Source organism: Nicotiana tomentosiformis, chromosome 12 (genome assembly GCF_000390325.3).
Source record: "Nicotiana tomentosiformis chromosome 12, ASM39032v3, whole genome shotgun sequence".
In the NCBI taxonomy this organism is placed as follows: domain Eukaryota; kingdom Viridiplantae; phylum Streptophyta; class Magnoliopsida; order Solanales; family Solanaceae; genus Nicotiana; species Nicotiana tomentosiformis.
Window position 1 is genome coordinate 269,216 of NC_090823.1, and position 16,103 is coordinate 285,318.

The 16,103-nt window shown below is 38.3% G+C and overlaps 1 protein-coding gene and 1 non-coding gene across 9 annotated transcripts; both read left to right on the top strand.

Annotated features, from left to right (window-relative positions):
- The first annotated feature begins 221 nt into the window (after positions 1-221).
- On the top strand, positions 222-10,556 carry LOC104087864 (uncharacterized). Of its 8 annotated transcripts, XM_070192266.1 has the most exons (9): positions 392-501; positions 635-711; positions 1,583-1,945; positions 3,576-3,710; positions 3,789-3,831; positions 9,238-9,306; positions 9,401-9,515; positions 9,627-9,764; positions 10,266-10,556. In XM_070192266.1, the coding sequence occupies exons 3-8, from the start codon at positions 1,650-1,652 to the stop codon at positions 9,755-9,757; spliced, it is 789 nt and encodes a 262-aa protein (XP_070048367.1). In that variant the 5' UTR covers positions 392-501; positions 635-711; positions 1,583-1,649; the 3' UTR covers positions 9,758-9,764; positions 10,266-10,556. The 8 variants fall into 8 exon arrangements, with proteins under 8 accessions (XP_070048363.1, XP_070048366.1, XP_070048364.1 ...); XM_070192265.1 differs by lacking the exon at positions 635-711 and having other exon boundaries at positions 288-427; XM_070192263.1 differs by lacking the exon at positions 635-711 and having other exon boundaries at positions 363-501.
- On the top strand, positions 1,033-1,122 carry LOC117274559 (small nucleolar RNA snoR114). Its single transcript, XR_004504667.1, has one exon. It is a non-coding gene; the product is annotated as a small nucleolar RNA snoR114 (small nucleolar RNA).
- Positions 10,557-16,103: the final 5,547 nt, after the last annotated feature.

Consider the following 16,103-nt stretch of genomic DNA (forward strand, 5'->3'; position numbering starts at 1 on the left):
AGCAGCGAGGTTATCTCCGTAAAATCTTCGACTTAGAAAAAAAATATTTAAAATCTATTTGAAAAAAATATGGTTAATAAAGTTTCTCATTTGACACCCTAAATAATAATATGTTCCTTCTTTATGAAACAAATGGAGTATATATTAATTAATGTAAGTTTTACATTAAAAGAAAACCTTAAATTTCAATTTTATAAGAAAATTCTAACTTTATTAAAGACGACAATTTGCTTGTGGTAGTTGTAAACAATAGACTACACTCGCATAGGCGAAGTGGACAGAAGGGCATAATGTTTTTAATCCACAAACCAAATAGGCTGCCAAACCGCCAGTAATTAAGGACAGCAGTGACTCCGTCTGTTCGATAGCTCCGTAAAAATCAGATATTTTGCAGTGAATATGTAGAGATACTGTTGAGAAAATCCAGGTCCGTCCCCCCCTACTTTTTCCATTGAATCAATACTCATCGCTACCGTCTTAATCAACTCGCTTCTGCTCAACGTATGTAACATTTCTGTATATCTTTACCTAACAGCGTTTTTAGTTCCCTTTATTTCTCGCTTGATTGGACGCTTCAAAGTTATGCCAAATTTTTTTACTGAGATGGTAAAGCATGAGTTTTTTTTCCGTTTAGATGACAATTGAGGGATTGAAACTGGTAACTGCAGGAGAATTATGAGATGGGTCCTCATAAAAAATTGATGAGATGGGGTATTAGCATTCTTTTCCCTTCTGCTTGTTTTGGATGTGGATTTTGCTCAAATGAGTGTGAAAAACGTAGTCTTTTTTTATTTAGTTTCAATTACTTATGTGCTTCTGTACATCTTCGATGGATCACTTAGTTCATGGTTTTTGAGGTTTGATTTACTCTTCTTCTCGTAATTAGGCGGCCAGTGGCGGGGCTATGTTCAATTAAATCCCCTTAATCGGAAAATTGTACTGCACAAAATAGAGTAAAAACAACTTTTTTGGGGTATATATAAGGTTTTGAATCCCCTTGACATATGTTTACCGGCTGGTGCATCCCTGGGTTAGCTGTGATGATAGCTGTGCGTATATGCGGTGATAAGGGTCTCTGCTGTTTTCCGACTTTACAGGACGATGAGTTGTGCATCTGAGCTTCCCTTCTATCTTATAAAAAAAAAATCCCCTTGACATTTGGGAAACTTTAAATCCATCGAATGAGGGGGTACAAAAGTTACTTAGGTCATACGTCAGCATCCTAATCGTCACATTCTTGCATTTTTCCTGGCTCCGCCATGTTAGGCCGCCATGCTAGATATTGTCGTGTGTTTATATGCAGACTTGCGTATGAATGTGTGAGCGTGCTGGTAAATGTATGCTCTTTATTTGAAGTTTCATCCACGTAAGTAAACATTGAAAACCGAAAAAGAATTCCTGTGGTTTTATGCTCATAATACCTTGCATTAGATTCCTCTTTGGATAAATTGAAATTTTCGGATGTAGTAGTCAAACTGTTTGCTTGATTTAGATTTATCTTGTGAGAATTTGTTACTTGGTATCGGTGTAGTGAACCAAATAATTTCAGCTTTATATCAAGTCTGAGCCTGTTTTTGTGTAGGAGGAATGTTAAAAAAGGTTGCAGAGGGATAGCAACGTTCTGGCTTGGTCCTTCATAGTTGTTACCAATGCAGGATGTCGGTGTAGTCCGGCATGATAGTACCGCCCTGGGTGGCCACTGCGGTGATCCATTGGATATTGAAAAGCAGAATGCGGAGGCCAGCAATCATGGCTTAGCTACTGAAAATGTGGATCAATCTGTACTCACCATAGTGGTTTCTGCGGGCGAATCACTCAACTCCCAAGCTGCCACAGTAACCACAGACCCAGTTGGGGATATTGCCACTACTGTGAAAATAGAAATTGTAGAGTCTCCTAAGAAGCTTAACTTATCCAGGAATTCTAGTCGTCATGAACAATGCAGGTTTCTAGCTCTTCTACTTGCGTAGAGATTAGGTCCTTTCTGCCAGTCTCTTTACTGCTTTCTCGTAAGCTAAGTTGCTCGGACACGGGTGCGGGCGTCCGACAAGGGTGTAGATCTAGAGGTCGGATTTTTCGAAATGTAAATTCTAAGATTCGGATATACGGATTCTAGTACGGATACGGGTGTGTGGACCCCGCTAAAAATAATTCAAAAATATAAAAATATCTCTACATTATGAAATTTTTTGTGGAATACTTACGAATAACTTGTAAACTGTGAATTTTTTTTTATTTTAAGTTGTAGATAAGTAAAGGATTGGCATCCTATAAAGTATGCTATTTTCTTCAAATTTATCCTAGTTTTGGTTCTGATTTCGGGAATCAAATTGTATCTCGTCTCGAATTTTTCCGTCCATCGTGGTCAAAGTACCCAATCTTGTTTGACCAGATCCAGTGCGGATCTCATACCCACACCCATACTAGTGTCGTGTCGACACAGGTGCGGTACCTAAACTGCCGTGTCAGAGCAATTTAGCTCGTAAGCACCGTGTAAAGTTTTAGTTATGAGACCCTTTATTTTTCAAACTTTTTGATCCTTATTGAACCCTTCTTATGTGCTTTGTTTGCATTGCTATCTACATCTACATACTGAATAAACCATTCCCCTCCCTCCCCCGAAAAAAAAAAAAAAAAATTATTTTCGAGAACTTCTGCTTGGATGATCTTTTGTTCTACCAAGATTTAGCCCTTTTTTTTTTTTTTTTCCAGAACTGTTGTAAAAAGGTTTATTACTGTAATCATGTCCGAAGTTGCTTGCCGATCAATAACGCATCAACCTTACGTTCGATGATGGTATCTAGATATAATAACCATAAGAGAAGTACCCATACCTTTTTTTTCTTTTCGTTTTGACACTATGACCTTTATTTCTCTCTAGAATTTAGCTCTCAAGAGCTGTTGTGAATTTGGTGTGTTGCTATATTCATGGTCAAAGTTGTGGTAGTGCTCATTATCACATTACTTCTGTGTAATTGAATGGTAGTGTGACACATAAACTATCAAGGGATTAAAAATTGAAAGGGAAATCGGAGTGCTTACAGGATTTATATTTGAATTAATGTCCACCTTATTTAAAAGAAAGAATTAAGTTGATGTCCATAACTAACTTAAAATAGGCTAGCAAATCCTAGTTGATTAAGTCTATGAGATTTGCAAAAAAAGACCTTTTGAGATAGTCTTTTTTTTTCTTTTAATTTATTTTTAGTACTTTGCCGAGGGTCTATGGAAACAGCCTCTCTACCTCACACAAGGTAGGGGTAAAGTTTGCATACACCCCACCCTCCCTAGACTCCATTTGTGGGATCATACTGGGTATGTTGTTATATTTTTAGTACTTTATGGATTTCTAGTTGGTATTCTTTCAGAACTTGCTGCAGCAAAACGGCCATTTATTTTGATTTAATATAGAGTGTGCCAATCTTTGTAAGTTTTATTCTTAATTTTTGATTTGCATATTCAGAGTATCAATCTTTGAAGTTCCTTAGGTACATTGAAAAGTCTCTGTCGCAGCTTTTAGAATATAAAGAACGAGGCTCTGGTCCAGTTTTGAAATTCTCTATGACGCTTTGCAGAGTATGTCAAGAGGAAAAGGAAGAAGAGTTAATCGATCTTGGATGCCACTGTCGTGGTGGATTGGCAAAAGCACATCAGTCATGCATTGAAACGTGGTTTAATACTAGAGGTTCAAATAAATGCGAAATATGCCAGTAAGTGATAGACTAAGTGCATGCTAATCTTGTTTTTCCTTATACAGAATATTGATGTAGGTTTTCCATTTTATGCAGGCAAGTAGCTGCCAATGTGGCACCTCCAGAGTCTCATGCACCTGTAAGTATCTGTCTTTGTTGGATACCAATGCTTTTAGATGAGTGCGGAACGATTGGATCTCTTTAAACTTTGGTTATGCATGCTTTTGGCTCTCTATTTGAAGTTGCTGCTGGGTGCTTCAGCATTCAAGCTAGACTGCTTTTTGAAGCATGAATATTCTTCTGGCATTTCAGCTCATAGGCTTTTGAACTTGAGCATTTGACTGCACCTGCCTCCCTTGAGTGCTTTTTGTGGTCGATTAAGTAGGAGCGAATGGAGAACATACTTTTTGAACCATCAGTATGACAAAGACCACTTTGGCTAGTGGCAATAATATGTCACTTCCCAGAATGTTGTGTGACTAGAATGGAATAGATAAAGAACACTTGGTAAATTTGTGAAACACGAAAAAAATACACTGCATATGCAGATAATCGTTATTCCCTTCCACAAGTAGTAGATTCTGGTTATTAAATTACCATTTTGAGTTGATGTTGAATCTCTTACAACATTATGCATCTTTATAAAAAAGAAATAACTTCAAATTGTTTTAACACTATAATGGACAAGATAAGAACCTATAAATTTGTAAATGAGGAAGAATATGCACCACTACAAACAGTTAGTAGTTATTCCCTTTTCTTGAACTAGTTTATTCTAGCTAATCACTAATCTGTCAGTAGTTATGCCCTTCCATTAACTAATCAGGCAATAGTTTATTCCATTTCACAAAATAGTTTATTCTAGCCATTACAAACAGTTAGTAGTTATTCCCTTTCATAAACTAGTTATTAAAGAGAGTCATCTGCGTAAAGTTGCTTAATGCCGTGAGGGAATTTTGCCGACTCATAACTCTACAAAATGAGTTAATGGCTAGAATCTTTTTCTTGTTAACTAGTTTATACAGTTGTGAGTTGCTATGGAGTCCCTCACAGCATTTGATGCCAGAATGTCAGGGGTGTGCCAAAATTGGTGAGGTTAGGAACCTAATATGATATGATAGCCGAAAAAGAGGCCACCTTGGTTGGTATTTCCAAGGATACCTCACTTCTTAAGATGAAATACACTATTAAAAGAAGCAAACTAAAGCACAAAACTTTTTATAAAGTGTTTATAATTCAATACAAGATAATTCATATTAAGGGTTAAAGGCATTTATATAGGCTTGGAAAATCTAAGGAGTAAGAGTCACCAACTATACCAACCAATGTGGGAGTAAAAACCTACTAAAGGAGATGATGAAAACTCAATAGATAAGGATGAAATCTCAAGATAATTTTGTCCAGAATACCATCAGCCCCTCGGCTATCCATATTTACCATTTCCCCCCTTAAGTGTTCCTTATGCAGTCCGGTTCATAACTCTTTACAACTAAAACCTTAAACCCTGAGTACTCAGGGTGCACCTCAGCTGAACGTTCTGTGTAAAAATTGCTCTATAGCTGAAGAGAAAGCAATAAGGCCCCTATAAGAAACATAATTTCTGGAGGCAATTCTGTATTCTTCACCATTCGATTTGCCGGAAGATTTTATTGAGATGACATACTTTCGATAATGGGATTTGATGTTCTGTGAAATATGTGGAACGACGGTTACTTTTGATTCCTCCAAGTATGCTCGCTGTCCCTTATGCAAATTCAAGAAATGCGTCAAAGAGATTGCTGGAAAGGAGATACACTATGCTATTTCTGCTGAGGCTATTAGAAGGGGATTGGGTATATCTCCATGTGATGATCTTGAAGAAGAGAAGGAGCTAAAGCAAATGAATTATGATGCAACATATAAAGCTTGTCAGTATTTAGGCATGTCATATGTGGCCAGACAGATTAGATCTGCTGATGAAGGCCACACTATCTTCTATAACATTTGTGTGGTTATAAAACTATTGAAACACGTAGTCTTAAACAAGCCATAGTATTTGTGTGGCTATAAAGACTTCCTATTGAGGAAATATAGGAATGCGCCAATCTTTTTTAAACAGTTTAAGATGATTCGACAGCGTGTCATCATTTATCCTTATACTTGTCATATCTTTTAGCTTACCACTATTTTGTCATCTAGTGGGTTCATTTGTTCACATTGATTAGTTACCAAAACATCTTAGACTTAGTAGCCTATAAATAGGTCTCGAAGCCTTAATGTAGGCCAGTTTGTATTTAATAAATCTATTATATGACTTTTGTGCAGTAGTTTGCTTCTTTTAAGAGAGTGTTCTTAAAAGGTGAGTTATCCTTGAAGATAGCCAACCAAGGTGGCCTCTTTTTCGATTATCATGTCATAGTGGGCTTTCTAAACTTGCCAATACTGGCACGTATCAACGATTTGGCGTCAGCCAACTTTTGTAAGCCATGTCCCTCTTATAAGTTTGCGTTAAGGTCCACGTGTGATTTCTAGAATGGGGTTGGTGTACCGCTTGGTAGAGGGACATGTTATCCACTGAGTTCCAAAGTTGGAAATAACTGATTACTGAAAAAAAATTTAAAAATAATTTCACACTGGTTCAGTGAATAATGGTAGTCTTCTTATGTGATTTTGAGCATTTCTCACTACTTGAGCTAGATGTTAGAGTTGAGTTAGGCCCAAGGTACATTTCTGTAACATAGTAATTTCATTTTATTCCTTTTTTAGATTTTGTGGCTCCAAGTTACTTTCTTGATAAGTCAAGTAAATTACTTCAAAATATATCGTGTCAATACTATGTAGAAATTGGTTGGCTCAACCACAATCCTCTCACGTGTTAGGGTAAATATGCATACTGCCGGATTCTCTCTTTACAGGAGAAATACAAATGAAACATGGACACCAAGTTTCTTCGCCACAAAGTAATTCTTGATTCCTAGTCATTTATCCTAGACCGAAAGTTTTGTGTTTATATGCTTTCTACCATGATAATGAATAACAAGGCTGAGTTGATTATGTTGTGTTGATCTCTTATTTTAATTGGGTGGGGTGGGGGGTGGCTCTCTCGCTATCTCTATATTTCTCCTTCTTCCTCTCTTTGTTCCTACTTTACCAATCCTGTGTACAGGTTCTTCCACTTTTTTTAATCTATGAATGAGAATATTCTGATTCTGCTCTTCCTCTCTTTTTCAACTGCTGCACCTATATTATTTGTCTGCAAAATGTTAAATACGAGCAATCTTGCAACCTCCCGGTAAGCATTAGCCATGAACCAGACCTCAATAAACATCTTGCAAATTTGTTACAACTGCTTCATCCTTTCCACATTTTCTGAAAATATAGGGTATCTGCTAATATAGAGATGCAATACTTTAAAATAGAGAAAATCTCATATATAAAAATAGACATATTTAAGTTTATTTTGTACAAAGTGGTTGACCCAGTAAAAAAGTATTTCTAGCTATGCCCCTTTTTGTGGGTATGTATTCGCACATTAGTACAATAAGAATATTGTTAATATGTCTATTGTATTTTATATAAGATTTTTTTTTTTTTTAGGGATAATACATAAGTTGCTCTCTATACTTGTCCCGAAAAGTCAATTTCACGCTCAACCTTTACGGGCGTCCTATTACCATCCTATCCTTATCCAAGATGAATTTATTTACCCCCTAAAATGCCACAACCAAATTCAACCCAAGTAGTGTTTACACGCGCCGACACATGGCATTTTCGCAGGTGTTTTCATTTTTTTTCTTTCTTTTACGGGAATAATCCTCCTCACCACCCCCTCCCCCCCCCCCCCCCCCCCCCACAACCCCAACCCAAATCTTTCTCTCCTTCAAAATAATCCACACATTTTTATCATCTTTTCCAGCTTGCTGGAAAATTTTCAATCTCCATGGGCAACCAAATTACAACCAAAGAAGTGACTTTCAGAAAAACTTTTTCTGATGGAACCTTTGCAAGAGAAGCTAGCTGACTATATTGACAAGAAAATGGTCTCTCTTTTTGGGTTTTTTCTTTTCCTTTTTCTTCTTTCCATCTTGATCAAAAGATAAAAATGTAATGTGAAGTTAATGTATAGAGCACAATCACAAAGCAAGAGGAAGCTAAGAAAGATCCAATAAAGTGCTGGGTTTTCGTTTCCACCTTGGTAATTGTTTGCTCCAGCCAAGTTGTGAAGAACAATTGGAGGGTGGAGGAGGTGATAAAATAGGTGGAGAAAGAGCTATCAATCTTTAATTTTTGTTTATTTACGATTATGATTGTATGGTGCTGCTCTCTTGTGACAATGGAGGAAAGAGAGAAGAAAAGGAAAGAGGAAAGAGAAGAAAAGAAAAACGGGAAAATGAAAAAGAACAAGGAAAATAAAAATAAAAAGGGTTAGTATTACACTAATTAAATACAACTAATTAAGTGTAATTAAATATAACAACCAATGGAAAAATAACATCTGTAAAATTTAAGTAACCTTTTACGTTTTTTCAGCCTCCCACGCGTTTTGAGTAAGGTGAAATTAGTTTCTTTGGCACCTCACATTTGAAGGAGGTATTAAATTCACTTTGAATAAGGATAGGGTGGTACTAGGACGTCCGTAAAGGTTGAGTGTGAAACTGATTTTTCGGGACAAGTACGGGGTGCATCTTATGTATTTTGCCTTTTATTTATGTATGTAGTAGATAATTAATTAGAAAGAACACTCTAGAGCAATAGTCAAGTTGCTTCTTCAAGGTTCCTTCGGAAGTCCTGTGTTTGAGCCCCTTAAGCAACAATTTTACGCTGCCTTATTTCTTTTCTGAATTTAACTGTTTTGGGATTTGCGCATACTTGTTGATGCAGATCTAGTTCTTTCATCTAAAGAGTGATCTAATAACAGAGCAAATTTTGAAAAATATTCTTGCCGAGTTAAAATGTTGTATTGGTTTGAGATCAAATTGTACATGGAGTCAGTTCACTTCGAACATAAAATGTATGTAATTTCAAACTTGATGAAAGATCTCTGTAATATGTCTAAGTTCATGTAATCAGTCTAAATTCATCTACAGGCCTGGTTGGACGCATGGATAGCCATGCCCTTATTTTTTCTCTGACAAATATTCTACTGATTTAAATGTTATATCGGGTTGGAGACCAAATGAATACCGTGGATCCAGATTCTACTTACTTCAGAACATAACCGGTGTCCAAACAGAAATGATTAAAATCTCTGAGCCAAGTCCAGATTCATCTACAGATCTGGTGGAACACTCATGTCATTTGTTATCCTATGAAACAAAACCACCTTAATTTCGATAGGCACTGTAAGGGTATATTTTCATTTTCGTTGCTTTTGGGATCAATGTTGTTAAGGGGCTTTTTTCCGCCTTCAAAACTTGCCACTATCACAGAGATACTTTGGCGATTTTCATCTTTATGCTAAGTTGTGGCTCAGAAAAAGATCTAAGCTCAAAGATTAGTCAGCTACATATTATCGGATAGATACTCTTTTAATTATGTTTGACTGTATCATTTTCATGGATTGCAGACAAGTTATTGGATTTGGAGAGTCGATCCTTCTTTTAGAGGGACGAATATTTCCCAAGAGCGGGATAGAGTAAGGAACATCGCATTTTCCCAAGCTGCTACTCTTACATTCTTTCTGAAAGTCATATCTTTTATATTAATTCTAAATCAGTTAATTTGTACAGGGTTGTCTTAATCCACTTTGGGTAGCATTTTGTATCCTCATTGGTGGTCTGTTTCTGGATGTGCTAATATCCATTACGCTTGGAGTCTCTGCACTGCCTGTGAACATCATAATCGGTACATGCTCTTGATCTTTTCAACTTCTCATTAATCGTCTGTTGTCAAAACTAGGACATTAGAACTTTTTAAGTGTCCCTTCTCACGTTGAAAGCAAGAAGCAATGCGCAGGAGTAATAGTTGTGCTGGGACTCGGAACGGCTCTTCGGCTTGCCCTTGAGTTCTGCCATGATAGGAGTATCAGAAGTGTAGTGCACCGGGTAGAAGCAAATGTCAGTCTTGGATATCATCCTACGTTGTAGGTGAAAGGTACTTGGAATTCAAACTACACCAAAACTGTTCATACACCCTGAAACATTGAAATTTTTCCAGCAAATGTGACCCAGAGGCTCGCAGAGCCTGCAACTTGAAAAATTTGTTGGAGCTAGTGTTCTTAAATGACAATTTCTGAGTGAACTTATCATTGTATTTATATGCATTGTGTAGTTTGTCTGCTTTGATATCTATACATCAGTCTATATTGCCAAAATTACTTCGGAGTGCAAAACATAGGCTGCTAAGCTAATTACATTTATGCTAGGCAATTAACACTCCTCAAAAGTTCTAGGGATTAAATGGATAATAATGGAATAATAGATTCTTATTAGAATATCCCAAACAAATGGCAATTGTTTAACCAAGTGAGTTTTACGAAGAGTAATTATATTGGATTTTATCATGTAGGTAATATTAGTAATTATTTTATCCGGTTTAACTATATTTTATTATTTAGTTAAAGTAACTTTTTTTTTTTTTTTTTTTTTTTTACAGATGGTATACAAACTGGATGTTCGTCCTCCTTCAACCTGGAATTGAAATCCTGCTAAATCTGCTCAAAATCTTCACCAAATTGTGCAAAAGTTTAGTTATGAGCTCATTAAAGTATTTCCAATAGTTTGCCACAACACCTAATCAAATTCGAATTCAATTTTGAAACTGTAATTTTTGAACTCAAAACTGTAAAGCTTTGTTAATGGCAGAAAGCTGGGGGAATTAAATTTATAGGACTTTTGAACACTTAAAGCAATTTATAAGACTAAAGTGTTAAGATTGGTGTAAAAATGACACTTTCATTGTTAGTGTTTAATATTTATAACTAGGTTTAAAAAAAATCCCAAACTTTTATAGTTATAACAACTGCCCCAAATGGGCCCCACCCTCTCTAAAAAAACGGAAACCCTCCCAGCTCCCATTCCCGCTTCCGGACCCCATTCCTCATTCCCAATCAAAGAGTAAGGGTTTATGTAATGTTGGGTTAAACCTAGTTAATAATAATATTCTTAAACGTGGATCTTGAAAATACGGATAGTGTGGGAGTAATTCTGTGGGGGATTAATAATATCGCGCATTAAATATTCCAAAAGTATGAGCAATAATGGAGGAGTAACTAGCAATAAATTACAATAAATGACATTTAAATAAATAGAAGGAATGATTCACCAAATAATAAATGAGTTAGATGATTGTTCCTCGTGACAATGATGCGTGACAGATAAATCCTAGAATGTTCGAACTATTCTCGGATCTGATGGAAAAGCATAGAATAATATCAACAAGAATCTTGATGAAAATGTATTGTTTGTATCCTTGTTAGAGAGAGAGAGAGAGAGAGAGAGAGAGAGGGAGAGAGAGAGAGAGAGATTCTTCTTCTGAAAAGTGTTCTTATCAAGTGCATATCACCTCCTCTATTCCTTATCTTTTTTCCTATTTATCTGGAATATACCCCCAATAAACCCTAATAGTACAAGTATCAAGAATATTCAACGGAATATTCTCTTTAATATCCTACCCTAATAAACTAGCCGTTACAACTCTTTCTGCATTACACAATATCGGCCATCTGTTGCTTCTCGCCCACGGGCTTTGGCATCTCCTGGTCGACCTCGGCTGACTCTTCTCTTAATGTTATATTATCCTAAATATTCTAGGGAAGATTTTGACCTATACAGTTAGTCCCTCCGCTTATAGAGGCCGGCCTAAGGCGGGCTCGATGAGCGGATATTGTGTAACGTGGCCGAAGCATTTGGTCGACCTAAACGAGTCGAGATGATTGGGGCGAGTTGGCAGCGTGTCCCTTTGTGAACCGTAACTCCTGGAGTTGTATGTCCCACGAATCAGGATGGCGTCATGGCGACAAACGTCATTATGACGCGATTTCCTGATATGTTGCTTCGTTTCGCGCGCGTCTTTTGATTGAATTTGCCGCTTCGGTTACAGTGCCAGGTAATGATGGATTAATTCCTTGGTTTCGACGCTTGAATTTTTATAAATAGGGGTGTGTGGGTAACGTTTCAATTTTTACGAAACCCTTGCATAAAAAAACTTCGTATTTTCTTCTTCTTCCCCCATTATTGCGCATCTTTTTACAGTTTTAGTGATTCTCGCAGCTTCTAACACTTCCTTGCTTGAATATCCTCCCTTAATCAACATGGCTAATGTACCCTCTATTTCCGGTATGGAAACTGACCCTGTCCCTTTGGCGGTGCTTATACCCCCACGCTGATAGGGTATCCGTCGCCATTAAGGAAGAGCATTTTCATACGGTGGAGGAAATAATCCCTCGTAGTGAGAAAATTAGGTCCGATTTTTCGAAGGCTCCTGAAGGTGAGCCCGAAATCTCGGAGTCAGTGATGGAAGAGGCCGATTTGGCCGAGCTTAGGGCAAAATTCAACATTCCTGCCCACATCGATCTGGTCCCAGCAGGGCACGATGTGGTGCAAATCCACCGCCCCGGATATTGCACGTTCTATGCGTATCCTTTCCAGGTCGGCTATACTCTCCCCCTTTTCCCATTGGTGGAGGAAGTTTGCCGCTATTACGGTGTCTGTCCCGCCCAACTCTCCCCGTACATTTACAAGCTTACCAGGATGCTCTCAAAATTTGCCAAGCTGGCCGGGGTCGAGGTCACACTCCGCCATCTGATGCATCTCTTCGTCCCTAGCTTTTATAGGGGGTCAGTGTTACATCTTGGCCACTGATAAGTGGATATTTTGACTACTTATTAGCGCCTTTTAGCTTTCGTTTTAGTCCAAATGCGTTTAATTGTATTCCCGAAAACTAATGAAATGTGCTTAATTGCAGAAATATTGGAAGATGAACTCCCAAGATGAAATCAAACTAAAGAAGGAGTAATCTGAACTTAAAGACATAAATGGCACAGAAACTCAGAAGTGCGGACCACAAAATTCCATCTGCGGCCAAAGGTTATAAAGGAAATTCCATCAGAGATTGGTGAAATGTGCGGTCCGCACATGAATTGTGCGGCCGCAAAAGCCGAGCCAGAAGTAAAGTTCAGAGAAGATGCATTCCAAGTCTCCTAGAAGTGCGGACCGCACAACAATTGTGCGGTCGCAGAAGACGAGCTATGCGGCCGCTATTACAATTGTGCAGACCGCAGAAGAGCAAGATGCGGCCGCAGTTATAAATCTGCGGACCGTGGAAAGAGTGCAGTGCGACCACAGTTCAGAATTATGCGGCCGCAGACTTCCAATCCTGTCAAGCTGAAGAAAAGTCCGGACCGCACATGGAATTGTGCGGCCACAGAACCTCTGAAAGGGCATTTTTGTCCAAAATTTTCAGCCCTGTATAAATAGATAAGTTTCACATTTTTAGGTTAACTTTTGACATCAGCTGCTACAATAGCCGTTTCTTTTTACTCTTTTTAGTAGTTTTTCATATTTTGAGCTATTTGGACATAGATTTTATCATTTTAATTAGCAATATGAGTTTAATTATCATTTCTTCTTCTATTTCTTCCATTTCAAGCATGAGTACCTAGATTTTCACTAGGGTTGTGACCCAACCCTAGTGTGTAAACTTAATGGGTGTTTGATTTAATGCTTGTTTATGGTTGGGTGTTTATTATTTAGCCTTGTTCTTGCTTTTATTTATGGAATAAATGGTGGCAAACATTAGTTCATGCCTATTTGACTTGGTCTCTATTTGAGAAAGAGAGACTTAGTATAGGAAAACTTGGCTAACAAAAAATTGGGTCAATCAAGAGATTTACAACCCCAATTAAAGGGTTGAACCTAGAGATAGTAACAACCCGACTTGAGCTTTTTATCAACCGTTTTGTTCAATACCCATTTGGACTTGAGAAAGCCAAATTGGGCAAAATCACTCTCTGACTGTATTGAGTGTGTAATTGAGTGTTGATAGCTATAATACACCCTGATCAATGAAACAAGCTTTAACGTTTATATCCGATTAGGCAAACACCTAGGTGAAGGTCATATCCCTAGGCCTTTTTATAACATTTGAAAAACAACAAAATCAATTTCCTAGTTTTATTTCTTAAATTGCAATCGTAGTTTAATTTAGACTTTAAAACAACCCAATTTTGTGGAAGTGCAAATTTAGATATACAAACTCACGCGCTACGATATATACTACTAACTCCCATGCATATAGCTCCTTGCGGAATTTGACCCCGACTCTTGTTGGGTATTATTATTGCATCAGCCATTTTCATAACCTCGAATTGAGGTGTGAACTTGGACGAGATCAATTTTTGGCGCTGTTGCCGGGGAGCTAAAAACGATATTAGCTATATATTTAGGTGTGTTTTGGGGATATCTTCTTTTCCTTCCTTGTTACTAATGTGTGAGTATTGTAGGTGCAATCATGGCAAACAACGAGCTCGGAAACGTAGCTTTGGGGGATGTGGACGTTGAGGATGATCAAATGGATGAGGTCCCTCTTGAACCTCAAGCCAATAGACGAGGCCGAGCGCCTCAATACAATGTTCCCGTTCCACCCCCACCTCCACCACGAGCGGCTCCACACCGGGTGTTGCCGAATGAAAGGTATGAAAGTGCTATAGTCCCTCCTCGTATTAGGGAGAGCAACTTCTAAATAACCAACGTGATGCTCACTTTGCTCGAGCAACGAGTGTTCTTCACCGGTGCACCGGGTCAAAATGCATATAAACACTTGAAGGGGTTCATCGATACGTGTTGGAGGAGCAAACAAACAAATGTCTCCGAGGATGCTTTGAGGCTAAGGATTTTCCCTTCTCTCTACGGGGGAAAGCTTTAGATTGGTTGGAACGTTTGCCAAATTATTCCATTCATACTTGGGATGAACTAGCGGAGAAATGTATTTCTAAGTACTTCTCTCCCGGGCACATGGCTATTCTTCCGGATGAAATTCTAGCATTCAAGCAAGAGCCTAATGAACCACTACACGAGATATGGGAACGATATAGAGCAATGGTGAAAGAGTGCCCTAACAATGATATGACGGAGAACATGATTCAACAACTTTCTATCGAGGGATCAATACCACCAACCAATGTGTAGTGAATCAACTTGCCAGTGGGAACTTCATGACTACGCTCTATGTGGAGGCGTGTGATATCTTGGATGAGATGGCAGATACTTCTTCGGCATGGCAATCTCGGGATAATATTCCACAAGGTGACCCCAATGTGATTCACCTTCACAAAGAGTTGCATGATCATTGGCAAGCCATAGCTGAGTTGACTACCACCATGAACCAATTGGCAAAGGCTCAACTTCAACAAGTGCAAAACCCGAGGCAAGTCAATGCAATTGAGGGAGTAGGTATGATAGTTAACAAGCGAAGAACAAGAAGTCCACAAGTGCAACAAAGAGTGGACAATTTTGTGCAAGATGATAGTGGATTTGATCAAGATGAATCTCACAATGATCAAGAAGAGGAGGTCTAATATGTGAACAACTTTCAAGGGCAAAGAAACAACTACCAAGGCCCTAGCCAACAACAATGGAGACCTCAGAATAATTAAGGCAATTGGAATTCTCACAACCAAGGTAATTGGAGTGGTGGAAACAATCAAAACAATTGGAATAACAACAACATTCAAGGCAATTGGAGTGGAAACAATAATCAAGGGAATTGGCTTAACAACAATAACCAAGGCAATGAGGGAGGCAACAATCAACGCGGGTGGAATAACAATCAAGGAAATGGGGGGTCGGGTTTTCAAAGGCCCCCGATGTATCAACAACCGAGCAACCCACTTTCTTATCCTTACCATGGTCCTAGTTCTTCCAACAATGAAATGGGCCGTATTAAGAACATGTTCAAGTGAATGATGGAGAAGAACGCCGATTTCGATGCCCAACTTGATTCACACAACACATCGATCCACAATCTAGAGGTACAAATGGGTGAAATCTCTCAAGCTTTAAATTCTCATCATAATGGGGCATTACCAAGTGACACGATGGTGAACCCAAAGGGTGGGAACTATACGGGGCATGCCATGGCTGCTACAAGAAGTGGAAAAGGTGGGAATGCACCCACCTCAAGTCAAAGGCAACTTGTGGATGATGAGCAAGTGGTAGAAGAAGAGGAAATCCCATCCAAAGTAGTGCAAGCAAATGATGAAGTGCAGATTGATATTGATGACACGGTGGAAGAGACTCAAAAGGAAGTGAACCCGTCTATGGAGCATGTGATTGACATACCGAAACCGGTAGTGCAAAAGGCTAAGGCACCATTACCTAAGTCACCTCCTCCATATCCTCAAAGGCTCGCCAAGAAAAATGGCGAGAATCAATTCAAAAAGTTTACTGATATGATGAAGAGTCTCTCGATAAATGTGCCATTAGTTGAAGCCTT